General features: G+C 68.3%; 1 protein-coding gene across 1 annotated transcript in view; it reads left to right on the top strand.

Moving 5' to 3' along the window:
* LOC140597498 (uncharacterized) overlaps positions 1–18,871 on the top strand; it is a gene marked incomplete at its 5' end in the record, with an annotated part of 53,299 nt that overhangs the window by 22,047 nt on the left and 12,381 nt on the right. The window contains 6 exons of the mRNA XM_072746091.1: positions 12,147–12,626; positions 13,295–13,389; positions 13,610–13,675; positions 14,243–14,342; positions 14,613–14,765; positions 15,066–15,809. Coding sequence (XP_072602192.1) covers positions 12,147–12,626; positions 13,295–13,389; positions 13,610–13,675; positions 14,243–14,342; positions 14,613–14,765; positions 15,066–15,809 — 1,638 coding nt within the window. The remainder of the gene's footprint in view (positions 1–12,146; positions 12,627–13,294; positions 13,390–13,609; positions 13,676–14,242; positions 14,343–14,612; positions 14,766–15,065; positions 15,810–18,871) is intronic.

Genomic DNA, 18,871 nt, shown 5'->3' with positions numbered 1-18,871 from the left:
CCGGAGCGGACGTCAGGACAGCAGGCCCTTGCAGCTCTCACACCTGGGCCACCCTCACCGGGCGGGCTCAGCGTGCACACCCGGTGCTGCTGGATCCCTCGCACCAGAGTGTGGAGGGCACCCTGCACGCCCTGGAGAGTAGGGGCTGGGTGAGCGCGGGGCTCGGCCTGGGGGCAGGCAGCGCAGGGGACCGAGGGACCCCGGCCCCGTCCCCACCCCGACTCCCACACACACACACACACAGGCAGCCCCAGGGCTCCCCCCACGGGCAGCCGGCCCCTCAGGAGCTCCCCCCAGGGCGGCCCCGAGGTCTGGCTCCCCGCTGGAGAGGCATCGGGGAGAAGAGGAGCGGCCGGCGCTCGGCGGGGACCCGCTGCCACCCACGGGAATGTGGCCGAGCCGGACCTTCCAGCTCAGCTGACCCCCCGGCGGGACGGGACGGCACGGGACGGCACGGGACGGCACGAGGGGGCCCGGGTCGGCCGGGAGGACCCAGCTAGCTGCCCAGCGCCAGCACCGGAAATGATGGTGTTTCAACCGTTTCGGCGTCAGGACGACGCGGCCCGAGGATCAGATCGCGGCACGGCGACAGACAGGCACACACCCCAAACCCAACAAACGTCGGAATCCCCCGACTGTTGTCAGACAGCAGCCGGACGGTTACAGACGTGACGCTGGGGTCCCCGGTAGGACACACGGAGGACGCTCCAGACCACGTCTGCGGAGGCGCTGGAGGCCCGGGGATGCGCCTGCGGGCGCCCACGGGGAGCGCGGGGCGGCGGGAAGCACCCTACAGAGGGGGGGCCCCTCCTGGGAAAGGACGCCGGGTCCCCGCGAAGGCTCCCGATGCTGACAGCTGTCCCCCTCTCCTTCAGCTTCTGGTTCCCCCCCGCCCCATTTTGCTCTTCCTGATTCTCCGTCGGCCTCCGCCCTGCATCCGAGCCACTGACCACACGGGCTTCTTTAGGACGTCGGGTCCCAAAAGGAGGCCGAGCTCTGGCTCCCGGGATCGGGAAGGACCATCGCCGAGGTTTATGCTGATCCCCCCGAGCTCGTGCCTTCCCGGCTCTTCTGTCCTGCAGAACGAGGGGAGGCACGGGCCTTACGGGGAAGGAGGCCCACTCCCACTCGGGCGGGACCGTCCCTCGTGGGGGACCCCGTCATCTGGGCCCGGGAGAGCGAGCGGGGCCATCAAGAACAGGTCGCAGGCTAGACATGGTCCGCTCTGAGGTTTGTCCTGAAGCGAGGACTCCCCTTCCACGTCACGCTGTCTTAGTTCATCCATTTATTGTTTGTTAAAGGTTTTACGTTTATGTCCTCTCTACACCCAACACGGAGTTCCAGCTCACAGTCCTGACATCAAGGTCCCCCGACCAGGCCGGCCAGGCACCCCAGGGCCATGTTTCTCATCTCTTTGCTGGCTCGCCTATCTCTGCACCCAACTGGGACATCGAGTCCACGACGGGGGAGCTTTAGCTGCCTCCGAACCCGCAAGAACCCGGAACGTTCTCGCTGTGTCCCCATCCTAGTACGACCTTCGCCGTCGAATAGCAACTCAAATAAATCGGCAGCCAGCCCAATGACTCCTGGTCAAGGAAACGGCCAACTTGTCACGTGTGTGGGCCCCGCTCCCTGGGCTCCCGGGGCTCCCGGGGAGGCTCCGCTTTCTTTAACATCGACCAAGGTCCCAATGACTCCACCGCACCTCGACGCCGGGGCTCAGTTTCTGCCCTGACACGACACAGGCAGCACGTCGGCTTCAGTTACTCCCTGTCAATCAATCAAAGGGAGCCTGGCCGCTCTCGGGGTGGTTGGGGTGGTTGGTAAGAACACGCGACTCTTGTTCTTGGGGCGGAGAGTTCAAGCCCCATGTGGGTGTAGAGATGACAGAAAAATAAAATCTTAAAAAGAAAATCAGTCAGTCGGTCTGGGGGAGACACAGCCCCGGATCCCACAGGGGCAGGGAGCCAGCTGACGGGTCTACGCACACTATTAGAAGCAGCAGAGCACAAAGTCAGAACTTCCAGAAGTCTGCTGGGGGGGGGGACACGCCGGCCTCGACGGTGCTCGGGAGGCGAAGTGGGGGGCGGCCCCTGGAGCGACAGGGTGGGCTCAGGGTCCCCGGGGTCCCAAGGACGGTGGCGCCAACGGTTCCCAGGCCCAGGAGCGGGGACCCCGGCCGAGGGCCGCGGGACTAGGGCCAGCTGTCTGCCCTGTGTGGCCACAAACTGCAAACCCCTGTGCGGTCACGGGGCCGCGTCCCTGGGCCGGGCCAGCAAAGGCCAGAAGTGGGAGGAGACCCTCCCGGGCGGGAGGAGCACGGGTCTCCCCCAGGGCAGCCCCTAAAACTTGGAGGTTTGAAACTCAGTCACTTGTCCGAGATAAAAAGAAACAAAACAAAACAAAACAAAACAAAACTCGGACACAGGCAGGGTGAACGCAGGGTTCTGACAGAAACGGTGGAGACAAGAGGGCTTGATGGCACATCAGAAACTATATGCCAATAGGACAACCTACCAGAAATGGACACCATGACACTATATATAGAAAACTACAAAAATGAACAAACAAAAAAATGTTAGAACCGGTAAATGAATTCAGTAAAGTCACAGGATACATAATTAATGCACAGAATTCTGTTGCATTCCTATACCTCAGTAAGAAGGTAAGAAAAAGAGAAACTAAGACATTAATAAAAATAAATTTAAAATGAAACAAAAAATAATATTATACTTAAGAAAAAACCTAAGGAAACAGCTATAAAAACTTACTCTGAAGACGATGATGGAAAGAAATCGATGACACAAAGAAACGGAAAGAGACACTCCACACTCGTGGACTGAAAGGGTACGAAGTGTCTTCACAACCGAGAGCAGCCCAGACATTCCTATAAACCCTATCAAAATGCCCCCAGCATTTCTCACAGAGCTAAGATAAATGATCTTCAACTTTGCATGGAACCTCAAAAGACCCCAGACAGGCGAAGCAGCCTTGCAAAAGAAAAGCCAAGTAGGAAGCTTCACATCGCTAGATTTCCAGTTATGTCACAAAACTGTTGTGATGAAGACAGTACGGTCCTGGCACGACAACGGACACACAGACCGAGAGCACAGAGCAGACCTCCCAGAAATGAACCCACAACTATGTCGTCGTTTAATCCTTGATAAAGCTGGAAAGAATATCCAGTGGGGAAAAAAATCTACAAATGGTGTTGGAAAAAGTGGATAGACACAAGCCAAAGAATGAAATTTCTAGTTTTTGATTTTACTTTTGTGTGTGGCTAAATTCCTAGAAAATATATAACCTACCAAAACTGACACATAGAGAAATAGAAAATTTGAATAGACCAATTCTCAGCGAAGCTGTTGAGTAATAGGAAAAAAATTCCCAAAACGCAGAAGTCCACGACCAGATGGCTTCATGAGTGAATTCTATGAAACATTTAAAGAAGTATTAAAGCCTAGAAAGAGTATTATGCTAAGCACAATATGCCAACCCTAACCCTAACCCTAACCCTGACCCTGACCCTGACCCTGACCCTAACCCTGACCCGGAAGCCTCCCCGCGGGTCCTGAGGAGGCCGGGCCCCTGTGGGCGTGGACGCGACCCCCACACGGCTGTTTCCGGTCTGTTGACTACGTGGGACTCCCAGCGCTGAGAGGGCACCTCCGTGGCTTGTTCCTGCTCTCGGGGGAGACGATTTCAGGTCGTCACCCTCGGGGATGACGTCAGCTGCGGGCCTTCCTACGCGGCCTCTCCTCTGTTGACAGACCTTTCCTAAAACCCCCTGTGCTTTTCATGCTTTGTTCTGTCAAATGCGTTTTCTGCGACTCTTGAGGGGATCGTCTCCTTTCTCTTTGTTTTTGTTGTTTTTTTAAAGATTTTATTTATATATCCTTGAGAGACACCGAGAGACGAGAGAGAGAGAGAGAGAGAGAGAGAGAGAGAGAGAGGGAGAGGCAGAGACACGGGCAGAGGGAGAAGAAGGCTCCGTGCAGGGAGCCCGATGTGGGACTCGATCCCGGGACTCCAGGATCTCGCCCTGGGCCGAAGGGAAGGCAGGCGCTGAAGCGCTGAGCCCCGCCGCCCCCCTCCGCCCCGGGCCGCCCCATGTCCTTTCTCTGGTTAACGGGATGGATCGTGCTGAGTGATCAGAGGGGCCGCGGGGGGCAGGTGGGCAACGTGGATGAACAAATAGGGAAAGCTACAAGCGTGTGGTTCTAAATAAAGGAATCCCGGAAATTTAGAAAGTACGGCCTGGCAATAGAGTCAGGACCGTGGGGACAACTCGGTACGGGGACAGACGGTGACGCCGCTTCTCGCGGGGAGAGCTGAGCGAGGCACAGAATTGTCAAGTCGCCAGCTGTAGCCCTGAAACTACTGTCCCCTTGGGTGTCGACGGCACTTCAATAGATACCAAGGAAAAGGGGTTTCCGGTGGGAATCCCGGTGGGCCCGTGAAAGGCATTTACACGGTCGTGACGCACACGAAGGCGCCTCTGCAGAGGGGATCCAGATGCTCACGTGTCTTCATGTTAATGTTTAGAAGATGTACTTGGGAGACGGTGCGGGGGGCAGGGGCGGAGGGACAGGGGGAACCTGGAGCGGACTCCTCACCCACCGGAGACCGAGCCCCACCCGAGGCTCCACGCCACAACCTGGAGATCCTGGCTTGAGCCAAACTCAAGAGTCGACGTGGAACCGACGGACGGAACCACCCAGGAGCCCCTCAAATGCTCCTAACTGCAACCCCACGCTGTGAACCCTGGGGGGCGGAGGGGGGCATCTGTGACCCCCAGTCTGCCTTGAAGGGCGGGAGGCCTGCAGGGCCCGAGGATGGGAACTGAGGATGCGGGAGGCTGCCTGCATCGCCTTCCCGCCCGGCGTGGGGACAGGACCCTCCCCCGGGACCCTCGGCCACCAGGGTGAGGGCTGAGTGCTGATTGGACCCCGCCTGCCCACAGTGATGATGCGGGACCCCGCTCTGGGCGGAACTGTGGTGCCCCCGGGTTCCACCGCTGCCTGGTGCCCACTCTGCGTCCGCAGACCTTCGGAGGCACCGGTGCTCCGGATCTGGCTCGCAGCGACCCGACTCTCCTGCTCTCCCCAGTAGCCCAGGACTCGTCTCTCCTCAGTACCCCCACCCTCCCACTCTCCCCAGTACCCCGCTACTCCCACTCTCCCCAGTACCCCCACCCTCCCACTCTCCCCAGTACCCCCACCCTCCCACTCTCCCCAGTACCCCGCTACTCCCACTCTCCCCAGTACCCCCACCCTCCCACTCTCCCCAGTACCCCCACCCTCCCACACTCCCCAGTACCCCAGTGCATAAAGAGGAGGCGCCCACACAGCGACAGGTCACAGGTGAGTGGCAGCTGATCCCTGATCCCCGCGGGCCACAGTGGGGCCTGTGGATCCGCGTGGGGGCACAGGCCTCCCGCGCTGGGGTCCACAACACCCCGACCCCCATGCGATGACCGTGAGCAGCTCCCACAGCCCTTCCACAGCCCCACGGGGTGAGAGCGGCCACCCTGCTGCCCCCCGTCCAGGGAAGGAGGCTGCAGTCGGAACTCAGGCAGCTCCCCCGGGACCCCCGCTCCCCTGTAAGCCCTCTGCTGTGCAGGCACCCAAGCCATGACCTTTCCAGCCTGTCCTAGACGCATGGACCCCGACAGGGGTGACTGTCACCCCCCCATCCCGCCCTGTGCCCGCTGGGTCCCCCTGGCCCGTGAGCAGGCTTGCTCTTCAGGCTCCAAAGAACGTGGAGTCCCTCGTGCTCCCCCAGGGCCCCCCTCAGGCTATTCACACATCGCTGCCCTCAGGGTAGGGAGTTCGGTCGCACTCTTGCTGGCATCAGGTTTTAATTTTGATGAAGTCCAGTCCGTCGCTTTCTCCCCTTGGTCGTGTGCTTGTGGAATCTCGGAGAAACCTTCCATTCCCGCCCCCCCCCCCCCCCAAGCCCGCAGGGACACTCGCTGGCCGGCCCACCCACCACCATCTCTGCGCCGGCCCCGGGCTGGGAGACGTCACCCCCGAGCATCAGGTGGGCAGTTCCCCGGAGCCCCTGGGTCCCCCGCCCGTGTGCTCCTGATACCGGGGTGGGAGCGCTCTGTGACCCCAGCGTGACGGCGTGCCCTGGGACAGTGGCTGGGAAGGTGGACTGTCGGTGGGCGACGGACAGACAGGCAGCGAGGGCCCGTGTGTGATGCCTGTGCCCCTCGGGGCTACGGGGTTGTCTCCGGCTCCGGTCAGACAGAGGGGCGCCCGCCCACGGGGAGCACCCGGACGCATGTGTCCTCGGAAGGTTCTCACGCGCCGTCATCCTTGGATGTGTTTGGATTGCAGCACGATGCAGGAGGACCCGGAGACCCTGCTGGCCTTGCAAAGGGCCAATATCGTGGCCCAGTACCATCAGGTGAGGCCCAGAAGGGACCATAGACACTACACACCCACGACAGGGGGGACCGTACCTGCAAGAGCAGGTGAGGCTCAAGAGGGGATCAGAGCCAAGGATGAGCCAGGTCAGCCCAGGCAAGGACCACAGTCACCAGGAACAAGTGAGACCCTGGGGATGGTCCCGGTGTCAGTAGCAACTAAGGGTCCATCCTGGATCCTCGTCATTGGTAGCGGAGGAGCCCAGGCACCAGGTACAGGTGAGGCCCGGGTGGGGACCAGAGTCACCAGGTCCAGATGAAGACCACAGCTACCAGGTCCAGGTGAGCCCAGGTGGGGACCAGAGTCACCAGGTTCAGGTGAGGCCAAGGAGGTGGGGACCACAGTCGCAGATCCACATGAGGCTCAGGTGGAGACCAGAGTCACCTGGGTGAAGCCCAGTTGGGGACTAGAGTCACCAGGCCTGGGTGAGGGCCAGGTAGGGATCAGAGTCACCAGGTCAAGTGAGGCCCAGGTGGGGACCACAGTCGCCGGGTCCGGGTGAGGCCCAGGGGGGGATCGTCACTGATAGACAGAAGCAGGTGAGGCTGCCAGGCTGCGCCCACTCTGGCGCCCGGCCAATCTCAGAGGGTCGGCGCTCCCTCAGGATCCAGGGGAGGGAGGAGCCCTTCTGCTCCCTCCTGTCTCTGTCCCCACTCCCCTGCTCTGATCGGTCCCCACCACGGAGCCCCCCTCTGTTGCAGGCGCCCCAAGCAGGGTCTCCGCAGGACCTGTCACTGTGCAAGGTCGCCGACCACCAGGGCTTTCTGCAGTGAGTCCCCTGGACACCCCTCATCCATCCCAGGGCGGGTGGCCTTTGCAGGAACACCTCTCTGGAGGCTGACCCCCCCGCCCCCAGGTCGGGACCTGGTCCCCTGGAGCCCTCTGAGGGCCATGTCTGCGCTGGGTTGCAGCTGAGACACCCCGGAGGCCGACCCGGGACGTGGGCAGGAAGGGAGCTGGGCCCGGGGGAGGCCCCTGGACACTCAGAGGAGGGGCCCCCACGCCTGCTTTGGGCAGGCCCAGGGGTCAGCCTGCTGCATCCGGGGGTGGTGGTGGGGTGGGGTGTCCAGTCCCTTCAGCAGGGGATCCCGCCCGTGAGGGGCTCTGGGGCCGGGGCGTGCTCTCCGTAGGGGGACGGCCTGGTCTGGGCCGAGTCCGCAGGGGTGCTCTCGCCCACACCCGAAGGCTTTTGCGGGGCTGCAGGTGGATGCCGGGGACCAGGCCAGCGCGGGGAGGGGGGGGGGGGCCGCAGAGGGAGGCCCCGACCAGGCAGGAGGAGGCAAGAGGAGGAGGGGGCTGCCCTGGGCGGGAAGGAGGGAGGGGACAGCCCAGTGGCCTAGGTCGCAGGGGACGAGGCTGATGGGTCAACAGCCCCACGAGAACCTGACGGACGCTGGAGACCCCAGGTGGGGCCCCCTCGGCCCTGCTCACGGCCCAGTGTCTGCTGGGATGGCTCAGGGGTGGTCGTGCTCAGGGGCTCCGACAGGACGGGAGGTGAAATGGGCCAGGGTGGCAGAGGGGACAGCAGAGAGGGGAGCCCGGGGACAGCAGGGGGACGGCCAGGGGGCAGGGGGAGGCCGGCTGGACGCTGGGCAGTCAGGCCCTGGGGAGGCGGGGGGACCTCAGCGGGACGGTCACGGGGCACCCGGGCCACGCTGACAGCTCTCGGGCTGGTCCATCGAGGAGGGGGGCAGGTCACCCCCTGGGGGCGCCGAGGGGTCCCCGCCCAGCCCACCACCGGCAAACACCCTCCTCAGACCCCCCAGACGCCGCCGCCGCCCGCCCTCAGGCCGCTGGCAGCCCCTGCCCTCCCCGGGGGAGCCCTGCCCTCCCCAGGACGCTGGGTGCAGACGGGGTGTGTGTGTGTGTGTGTGTGTGTGTGTGTGTGTGTGTGTGTGGCTGTGGGGCCGGGGCCTCAGGGCTCTGCGTCTCCTGCCTTCCAGGGACAGGGAGCTGCCCGACCCCAGCCCCCGCGAGGCCAAGGTGAGAGCCCGTCCTGGGCCCCGGGCAGGACGTGGGGGGGAGCTGGGGCCAGCTGTCTGCACCGCGTCCCCCAGGACATCCCCGGGCGTCTCCCCAGTCCCCCGTCCCAGCGCTGCACGGGCCGCCGGGAACGCACCCGAGACCCGGAGCCGCGGTCCGCGGGGGGCCCTGTGCCTTCCTGGCTCCTCCGGGTCCCGCGGGGCACTGGACGCGGCCCGAGCGCCCACCTCCCGCGGCGGGAGCCTCACCTGCGGCCCCCGCCTGTCCTCTCCCAGAAACTCCGCCAGGAGACCCGGCGCGCGGACAAATGGATAAAAATGCTCAAGCGATGGGACCACTACCTCCCCAGCGAGAAGGTGGGGCGCTGGGTGCCCCCGAGGGCTCTCCGTCCCGACGGGGCTGGGGGGCCGCCCTCAGTGTCCTCCTGCCCCGTCCTCGGGGGAGCCCCCTGCCTGGGGAGAGTCTGCTGGGAGCCCGGGCCTCCCTCCCCAGGCCCCGGGACGGCGGTGGGGGAGCGTCAGGTCGGGGCCAGGGTCCCTGCTCCTCGCGGGGGACGGGGGAGGGGGGGGGGCCAGATCCAGGGAGACCCAGCCTCTCTGCAGACACCCTGGAGCCGACGCCGGAACCTTCTAGATGCCTCGTGTTCCCTGGGCTCCAAGGGGCCGCCCTGGGCCCCTCTCACCAGCACTGCCTTCCTCCCCGCAGCTGCGACGCCGGGTGTACAAGGGGGTCCCGCCCCAGGTGCGGGGACAGGTGTGGCTGCGATTGCTGAACGTCGACCAGGTTAAGGCCAGCAATGCCGGGAAATACCAGGTGGGACCCGACCCGTCTACTCCCCGTGGACCCTCGGTCCCCTCCCTGCCCAGGGCTGACCCTCCGTGACCCCTCCCCACCCGGGGCTGAACTCCCGTGTCCCCTCCCCACCCGGGCTGATCCTCCACGTCCCCTCCCTGTCCAGGGCTGACCCTCAGTCCCCTCCCCGCCCACGACAGCTGGGCACAGGCCCTCACGCAGGCCCCGCGGGCACGGTGGGCACTCCCGCCGTCCCCGGCCTCCCAGGGGAAGGGTGGAGGTTCCTGCAGGACACACTCCCGTGGTGGCCCCGGGGCTCCCTGCCCAGGACGGCAGCTGCTGACAGGTCGGGGTCTGTGTCCCTGACGCCGGCTCCTCCTCCCGGGGTCTCCCCGCAGGCAATGAAGGAGGCGGCCCTGGTCTCCTCCCGGGACATCGTGCAGATCGACCTGGACGTCAACCGCACGTTCCGCAGTCACACCATGTTCTGGGACCGCTACGGGGTCGGGTGAGGCTGCTGGGCCAGCGGGGTTCGGGGGTCGGGGGCCCGGCCTGGGAGAGGCCCGGGGGCTTCTGTGCTGGGGACACGGGGTCTCCGAGGCCGGGGGGAGCGACGGCAGCAAACAACACACTGCCACGTGGTAGGGTGCTGGGGATGACCCCCGTGCCCCCAACCCCAGGGTCTCGGGGATGGGGAGGCCGCAGGACGGGGCCTCCAGGGGTCACCGTCTGAGCTGAACCCCAAGGGGGTGAGGGGCGGCCCCGTGAAGAGCAGGGGGCCGGGGTGGGGGCGTGGGGGGCACGAAGGGGACCTGCGGCCAGGGTGCATGGCCGCGGCTGGACCGGGACACGTGGACCCGACGAGGGTCGGACAGGTCAGGGTGACACCCACCCTCCGGTGCTTTATGTACTTCTGAATTCTGGGCGTTTTGTTTTAGACAATTTGCACTTGGTGAGCACACACGGCATGACGCCCCCCCCCCCCCCCCCCCCCCCCAGACGCCGCCCCGGTCCAGGCAGGCCCTGCGCGGAGCACACGGGGCCCCAGGGGCAGGGGCAGGGGTCACAGCAAACCCCAGACTGGGGTCGCCTTTATGTGTAGACGTCTCCGTGTGCACCTTAGAGAAGGGGGTGCCCTGTGTCCGCAGCCCCCCACCCCATCCCCTCACCCACCGCCCCCACGCCATCCCCCTGCATCACCCCCCACACCATCCCCCACAACCCCAGACACTATCGGTCCCGCCCCCACCCCCACCCCACCCCCACGAGGACGCGGTGCAGCTGCCCCCTGTGGGACATGCTCAGCCTCCCCGGCCACCTTGGGGTTCTCTGGACGGCCTGCTCCCGTCAGAAGCCCGGGTGTCCCGCAGAGTCCCCAGGGGCCGCGGGGAGGTGGGGAAGGCAGGGAGCCCCCCGACAGGGGCTTGCAGGTGGGTGGAGCATAGGGTGCAGCTACCTGTGTGTGCAGCGGGCGGGGTGTGTGGGAGCCCGGGACCCCAGGGGTGACCTGCAGGGGCGCCAGGGGCGGGGCTGGGGAGACGCCAGGCATGGGTGGCTGGGCTTCCCGGGCGGGCCGCTCGGACCGTCTCCCCACGAGAACTCGGTGCTCCTCCCTGCAGGGAACCTGCTGCCCCCCGGGGCCCCCGCGGCCCTCAGAGCGCGGCCGGGTCAGGCTGACCTGTGACCCCCGGCCCGGGGGGAGCCGGCCTCCAGCAGCCCGGGCCCGGGGGCCGCGGAGCCGGGGTGCAGACTCAGGCCGCCGTGCGGGGGGCATCGGGCGGCTCCTGGCAGCGCTGAGGGGGCCGCACCCCGTACCCCCCCGTGCTCAGATAGTGACCCCAGGGGTTCGCAGCCTGTATCGGGGTCACACCTGCACGACGTTCCCTGCTCTCCTCACGGCGGCTCAGACCTGGAGCCCCGAGATGCTCTGGGATGGGCGGGCCCGGGGTGCCCCCCACAGAGTCCAGCCCAGGGACACCTGGGAAGACCTGGGGGTGCGCTCAGGGCCACGGATGCCCCGGCTGCGTGGGCTCGGTGCAGGGGTCACGTGGGGCTGGTGGTGTTCCCGGGACACGGGGCCGGGCCAGGCCAGGGCAGCGGAGGAGAGGCGTCAGGGGCTGCGGGGACCGGGGCAGGGGGAGCGCTGGCTCCCATGGGGGCGTGCGGGGGGGGGGGGGGGCCGCTCCAGGGCTGGAGGCCCGGGGCGCTGGCGGCGCTGGGGGAGCCCGGAGCTGCGCACCCCACGGCGGGAGCCGCTCGGAGGCGTCGGACACCCCAGGGTGCACTGAACCCCCGGCACGCTGCACGTGTGAGGTCGCCGCCTGTCCCCGTGCGCAGACCTGACCCCGGAGATCGGCCCCCGCGGAGGGGCCCTGCGGGCCGCGGGGCCTGCGGGGCGGGTGTCGGCACCTCGGCGGCCTCGCTGGGCGGGGGCTGACTGAGCAGAGCCCCCCGCTGTCCCCCCTCCTAGGCAGCGAGCCCTGTTCTGCGTACTGGCAGCGTACTCGGTGTACGACACGGTGAGTGTCCCTGCCCCCGCCTCCTGCCCCGCGGGCGGCCTTGTCCTGAGTGGTGGTGACCAGCGGGACTCACAGTTATGGCCCCGGCTCCACGGCCCCCGAGATGCCGGGGAGGGTCTCTCTCCTCCGGGACGGGCAGGGGGCGGGGTGCAGACCTCCCAGGGGAGGCAGGGCCTGCGTGCCCGAGGGCCGGGGCTGCCCAGGGCCCCCGCGTGCACCGCGGCCGTCCTAGAGCTCGGGTCTGGACCCTGACAGACGGCACTACCGACGAGAGCCCGGGCGGGGAAGGCTCCCACTCCCCCGAAGGGAACGAGACCGAGGCGCCCAGGAGGCCGCCCCCTTCCACGGCGCATTCCAGAAGGGTCCCCGAGGACCCCAGCTCACACGCTCCCCGGCCCCGCGGGGTGTCCTGGCCCAGCTCCCCTCGTGGGACCTGCCAGGGGCCACAGTCAGGCCCCCCCACCCCCCCCCCCGCCGACCTGCCCTCTGGGGGGTCTCCAGACCTGGCGGGTCCCCTACAGCCTGGCACAGCTCACGGAGGCCCCTCCTGCTGGCCTGAGGACGGGGGTCCTGGCACGGCGGCCGCAGGGCTCGGTAGCGGGGCCCGGGGTGCTCGCGCCCCAGCTGGTCCGGGTGGCCCTCACCTGCTCCCCCGCCCTCTGGGAGCCCCCTCCGGGAGCCCGGGCTGGGAGGGAGCCGGGGGAGCCTGACGCCCGCGGGGAGGGCTCAGAGGGGGCCTCGGGGCGCACGCCCTCCGTGGGGCTCTGGCTCTTGCAGGAGGTGGGCTACTGCCAGGGCATGAGCGAGATCGCGGCCGTCCTCCTCATGTTCCTGCCCGAGGAGGACGCCTTCTGGGCGCTGGCCCAGCTGATGGTGGGCGACCGGCACTCCATGCACGGTAGGGGCCCGCCGGGGAGCTCAGGAGGGCCTCCCTGCAGGCTGCTGCACCGGGGGGCAGGCGGGGACCCCCCAGCTCGCCCCCCCACGGGCAAGGGCCCCGCCTCCCCGGTGGCCTCGGGGTCCCGGAGCCACGGCCACCCGCCCCACCGTCTGCAGGCCAGGCACGCACTCCCGTTGCTCCCCCAGCCTCCCGCCGGGCTGCCGGCTTGTCCCCCAGGCCCCCCTGCCAGCCCACGGCCACACGGGGCCCAGGGGGCAGCGTCTCCCCCTCCCGGGGGCCCCCAGCCTCACTCCCAAGCCCCACAGCAGAGGGCCGTGCACGCCCATCACCCTCCCCTTGGCCTGCACCCGCTGCCCCTCGGGGCTGGGGACCCGCCTGTCCCCGCGGCGGCCCCCGCAGGAGAGAGGGTGCTGGGTCAGCCGGGCCCGGTCCTCAGCCCCCAGCCCACGCCCCGCGGGGTCTCTGTGAGGACGAGGGTCCCCGGGCCCCGCGCCCCCGGCCTGGGAGGCAGGCCCTGCCCTCTGGGAAGAGCGGATCCAGCCAGGGCTCCGAGGGCGGTGGGCACACGGGGGTCAGGGCGTGGCGGGGAGGCCCCTGCCCCGACACCCCCCACCCCGCCTGGTGCAGGAGGAGGCCCTGACCGTGGGGGCCTGGGGCCTTCTCAGGCTTCTTCGTCCCGGGCTTCCCGAAGCTCCTCAGGTTCCAGAGACATCACGAGCGGGTCCTCCAAAGAGCTCTCCCGGACCTGAGGAAGCACATGGCGAGTGGGGGCGAGTGGGAGCTCCTGAGGCTCCGTCCCCGGAGCCCGGGGCAGGGGGTGGGGGGCATGGCCCTCCCTCCGAGCTGCCCAGAGTTGGGGTCACGTTCCTCCCCCTGGGGCCCGGGGGCGCCCTCGGGGCTGGGCTGGCCCGTGGGGAGCGCGTCCACCCGGCTCCAGGGGCCGCGGCGTGGGGCCTGAGCACCCCCTGCCCTCCCGCCAGGACGAGGAGCAGATGTCCACCGGCATCTACAGCCCCAAATGGTTTCTCCAGTGCTTCCTCGGCCGGGTGAGGCCCCCCCCCCGCCCCGGGACCCCCGCTCCCGGACCTGCCCCCTGCCCCCGGGGAGGGCCCAGCTCAGCCCCACCCTCCAGACGAGCCAGGCCCGACCCCGGGGTCCTGAGGCTGAGGCTGAGGCTGAGGCTCGCAGCCCAGCCCGTCCTGGAGAAGCCCAGAGGGTCCCTGGACGAGGTCCCGGGGGGCGGCCCGTCTCTGCCTCAGCTCCCCCGGGGGAGGCCGGGTCAGCCCGGGGTGTGGACGGGCCCTCGGCCCATCGGGCGGCCAGCCTGGGGTCCTCTCGAGGCGTGGTGTCGTCAAGTGCGGGCAGAGTCTGTGCCCCCAGGGGTGCGGGAGGTGCTGGCCGGGGTCGGAACCCGGAGCGGCCGGGAGTCCCTGATCTCCCTGGGAGGAGGGCACGCACGGGGAGGCGGGGGGCGGGGGGCGGGGGCCGGGGGGGGGGCGCTGCGGGGCCTCGTCGCAGGCAGCCGGGGGCCAGATGGCAGGCCTAGCCTAGCCCCAGCCGAGCCCCCCAGGGGCCCTGCTCAGGCCGCTCCTCCCACCCCGCCGTCCCCCTAGACCCCCTTCTCGCTCACCCTGAAGCTGTGGGATGCCTACGTGTTGGATGGGGAGAGGGTGCTCACGGCCATGGCCTATACCATCCTCAAGGTGCACAGGAGTAAGTGAGCCCCCGGGAGCCCAGGTGTGCCGGGGGCGGGGGGCAGGGGCGGTGACCCTGGGCTCTGAGCAGCACCCAGACCTGGGGCGGGGGGACGGCGGGGCAGGCGGGTGCAGCGGGGCTCCCCGAGTGGAGCAGCGGGCAGGGGCCACCCCGGCCAGCGCACTGCCCGCGGCGCTCCTGGGCACAGCGGGACCCCAGCCGCTGGCCTGGGGGCCCCGGGGGCCCCAGGGCGGGGCCCTCTGGGTCTGACTCTCGCCCACCGCCCAGAGCGCCTCCTGAAGCTGCCCCTGGAAGGGCTCCGGGAGTTCCTCCAGGACTCTCTGGCCCAGCCCTGGGCCCTGGAGGACGAGGCCGTGCTGAGACACCTTCGGGCCTCCATGACCCAGCTCCGCAGGATGCGGTGCGACCTGCCCCCGCCAGGTGGGCTCAGGGCCCCGGCCCCTCCCGACTCGGCCTGCTGGGGCCGCCCACAGGGGACAGAGCCCCCGGGGCCCCCGTCCTCATCTCTGGGGCTCTCCTCTTCTGCTCCAGCCTCGGGGACCCCAGGCCAGGGCTGGGCGGGCGGGCGGGTACCCACTGCAGGGCCCGGGCAGCAGTGTGGGGGGCTGAGCACAGGGTCAGGCCGGGGGGGGGTCACGCGGGAGCCGTGAGGACCCCCGGGGCCCCCAGCGGGGGACACACAGCCTGCTGGAGACGCTGACCCCGTCGGCCTCTTTCCAGCGGGACCTGAGGAGTTCCCCACGAGGCCCCTGGGCCTGGAGCCAGTGTCCCCGGCGCCCGGGCCTCTCCTCCCTTCTCCGGCCTCTGAGCCACCGCCCAGGGTGGAGGAGCCGGCCTCCCCGGGCCCAGCCGCCCGGCCTGAGCCGCCCGGACCCCCTCCCGGCCAGGCCATCGTCCAACTTGCCCCCCAGCCCCGGCGGTGGAACTCCCTCCCCACCCTCCCGGGGCAACAAGGCGGTGCAGGCAGGCGGCCCCGGGACACGGCGGGCTTCAAGACAGAAAACGGGGTCTCCTTCCATTTGGCACCTGCCTGGGCCACCCCAGAGGCCCCGCGACGGACCGGGCCCTGGAGCACCCCCGGGACTCCCATCACGCGGTCCCCCCAGCCCCCTAGGGATGACGCTGTCGGGCCCAGGACACCCTTCCTGCCCCGCGGCCACTGCAGCTCGTGCCCCTCGCTGGGCAGTGACGGGCACAGCCAGGGCAGAGCCAGGGCGGCGCTGAGCCCGCTGCCCCGAGGCCCCGCACAGGCCCGGGACCCTCTGCCCCCCGCGTCCACGGGGCAGCTCGATGCTCGCGGGCCTCGGGGGCAGAGCGTGGCGGTGAGGGCGGGGGCCCGGAGGCTCCGGCCCGCCGTCACCGTGCCCTGCCTCGTCTCGCTGTGCCTCCCGGAGGGCGGCACCGCCCGCACGGGACACCAGCCCCTGACCCAGAGGGACCTGGGCTGGCCTGGCCCCGGGCTCTGTGGGGGCAGGGGCGACTCGAGCGCCTGCCCCAGGCCCAGCGCTAATGGGATCCAGCGCCCCGGGGCCCTGGCCAGGCCTGCGTTCTGGCCCCGGGCCGAGCGAGCCCTCTCACAGCAGGATGTGGCCTCCTGGGCCCTGGGCGTGCCCCACAGACCCAGGTCGCTGACCTAGGGCAGCCCTGGGGATCCCGGGACACCCCAGGGCAGGGCAGCGGGGGCAGGCCCGTGGGCCCCACCCACACCCACACCCCCACCCCCACCCACACCCACACCCACACCCACACCAGGAGGCAGGCTCCTCCACGCGCTGGGGCTCCAGCAGTCAGTCACCCGGCCCCAGGGGGCCCGAGGCCGGGGTCCAGCTGCCCTGCGGGGACCCAGCGCAGGAGCCCATGGGCCGCAGGTCCACGTCAGCCCTGCCGCCCCCAGAACCGCCTCTCACCGCCCCGACCTCAGGACACGCGCCCCCACCCGGAGTCGAGTCCGCACAGGCTCCCAGGCGGGGGACGACTCCAGCACCCGCACCCCTGTGGGATTCCCGCTTTCCTCTAAGGACAGGAAGGTCTCCCAGGGGAAGGCGCGCACCCTCGGCTCTGAGCCCCTGTTTGCTGTTGCAAGTTCAATAAAGTGTTGTTGTGTGAGAGGGCACGGCCGGCTCGTTTCTGCGTCTCCCGGAGCTCTGTGCACGGGGTGCGGAGACACCCCCAGAGAGGAGGAGGGGGCGCCGCCCAGGCCCCGACCAGCCCCTGCGGGGGCGCCGCCAGGCACACACGGCTGACGTCCCCACGTGCCTTCCCGGGGCGGCCAGACGCCAGGGTCAGGACCCCGCAGACTCTACTGCGACTCAGCCTGCGCCCGCGGCCAGGACGGGCCTGGGACAGAGTGACAGCCGGGGAGCCTCAGGTCACCAGGGTCTGTGCTAAGCGCCCCGGGAGGTCTGTGCCCCCTCTGTCCAGGGGGCCTGGGCTGCCCGGGCTCCGGGGCGCTTCCTCCCCTCCCCGCCCCGGGCCTGTGCGCCTGGGGCACAGAGGGCCCGCGGGGCGGTCAGCGTGGCCCCGGAGCGGACGTCAGGACAGCAGGCCCTTGCAGCTCTCACACCTGGGCCACCCTCACCGGGCGGGCTCAGCGTGCACACCCGGTGCTGCTGGATCCCTCGCACCAGAGTGTGGAGGGCACCCTGCACGCCCTGGAGAGTAGGGGCTGGGTGAGCGCGGGGCTCGGCCTGGGGGCAGGCAGCGCAGGGGACCGAGGGACCCCGGCCCCGTCCCCACCCCGACTCCCACACACACACACACACAGGCAGCCCCAGGGCTCCCCCCACGGGCAGCCGGCCCCTCAGGAGCTCCCCCCAGGGCGGCCCCGAGGTCTGGCTCCCCGCTGGAGAGGCATCGGGGAGAAGAGGAGCGGCCGGCGCTCGGCGGGGACCCGCTGCCACCCACGGGAATGTGGCCGAGCCGGACCTTCCAGCTCAGCTGACCCCCCGGCGGGACGGGACGGCACGGGACGGCACGGGACGGCACGAGGGGGCCCGGGTCGGCCGGGAGGACCCAGCTAGCCGCCCAGCGCCAGCACCGGAAATGATGGTGTTTCAACCGTTTCGGCGTCAGGACGACGCGGCCCGAGGATCAGATCGCGGCACGGCGACAGACAGGCACACACCCCAAACCCAACAAACGTCGGAATCCCCCGACTGTTGTCAGACAGCAGCCGGACGGTTACAGACGTGACGCTGGGGTCCCCGGTAGGACACACGGAGGACGCTCCAGACCACGTCTGCGGAGGCGCTGGAGGCCCGGGGATGCGCCTGCGGGCGCCCACGGGGAGCGCGGGGCGGCGGGAAGCACCCTACAGAGGGGGGGCCCCTCCTGGGAAAGGACGCCGGGTCCCCGCGAAGGCTCCCGATGCTGACAGCTGTCCCCCTCTCCTTCAGCTTCTGGTTCCCCCCCGCCCCATTTTGCTCTTCCTGATTCTCCGTCGGCCTCCGCCCTGCATCCGAGCCACTGACCACACGGGCTTCTTTAGGACGTCGGGTCCCAAAAGGAGGCCGAGCTCTGGCTCCCGGGATCGGGAAGGACCATCGCCGAGGTTTATGCTGATCCCCCCGAGCTCGTGCCTTCCCGGCTCTTCTGTCCTGCAGAACGAGGGGAGGCACGGGCCTTACGGGGAAGGAGGCCCACTCCCACTCGGGCGGGACCGTCCCTCGTGGGGGACCCCGTCATCTGGGCCCGGGAGAGCGAGCGGGGCCATCAAGAACAGGTCGCAGGCTAGACATGGTCCGCTCTGAGGTTTGTCCTGAAGCGAGGACTCCCCTTCCACGTCACGCTGTCTTAGTTCATCCATTTATTGTTTGTTAAAGGTTTTACGTTTATGTCCTCTCTACACCCAACACGGAGTTCCAGCTCACAGTCCTGACATCAAGGTCCCCCGACCAGGCCGGCCAGGCACCCCAGGGCCATGTTTCTCATCTCTTTGCTGGCTCGCCTATCTCTGCACCCAACTGGGACATCGAGTCCACGACGGGGGAGCTTTAGCTACCTCCGAACCCGCAAGAACCCGGAACGTTCTCGCTGTGTCCCCATCCTAGTACGACCTTCGCCGTCGAATAGCAACTCAAATAAATCGGCAGCCAGCCCAATGACTCCTGGTCAAGGAAACGGCCAACTTGTCACGTGTGTGGGCCCCGCTCCCTGGGCTCCCGGGGCTCCCGGGGAGGCTCCGCTTTCTTTAACATCGACCAAGGTCCCAATGACTCCACCGCACCTCGACGCCGGGGCTCAGTTTCTGCCCTGACACGACACAGGCAGCACGTCGGCTTCAGTTACTCCCTGTCAATCAATCAAAGGGAGCCTGGCCGCTCTCGGGGTGGTTGGGGTGGTTGGTAAGAACACGCGACTCTTGTTCTTGGGGCGGAGAGTTCAAGCCCCATGTGGGTGTAGAGATGACAGAAAAATAAAATCTTAAAAAGAAAATCAGTCAGTCGGTCTGGGGGAGACACAGCCCCGGATCCCACAGGGGCAGGGAGCCAGCTGACGGGTCTACGCACACTATTAGAAGCAGCAGA

Source organism: Vulpes vulpes, unplaced genomic scaffold (assembly GCF_048418805.1).
Source record: "Vulpes vulpes isolate BD-2025 unplaced genomic scaffold, VulVul3 u000000802, whole genome shotgun sequence".
NCBI lineage: Eukaryota > Metazoa > Chordata > Mammalia > Carnivora > Canidae > Vulpes > Vulpes vulpes.
Note: the sequence above shows the minus strand (reverse complement) of the source record. Positions and strands in the feature narration are given on the sequence as shown.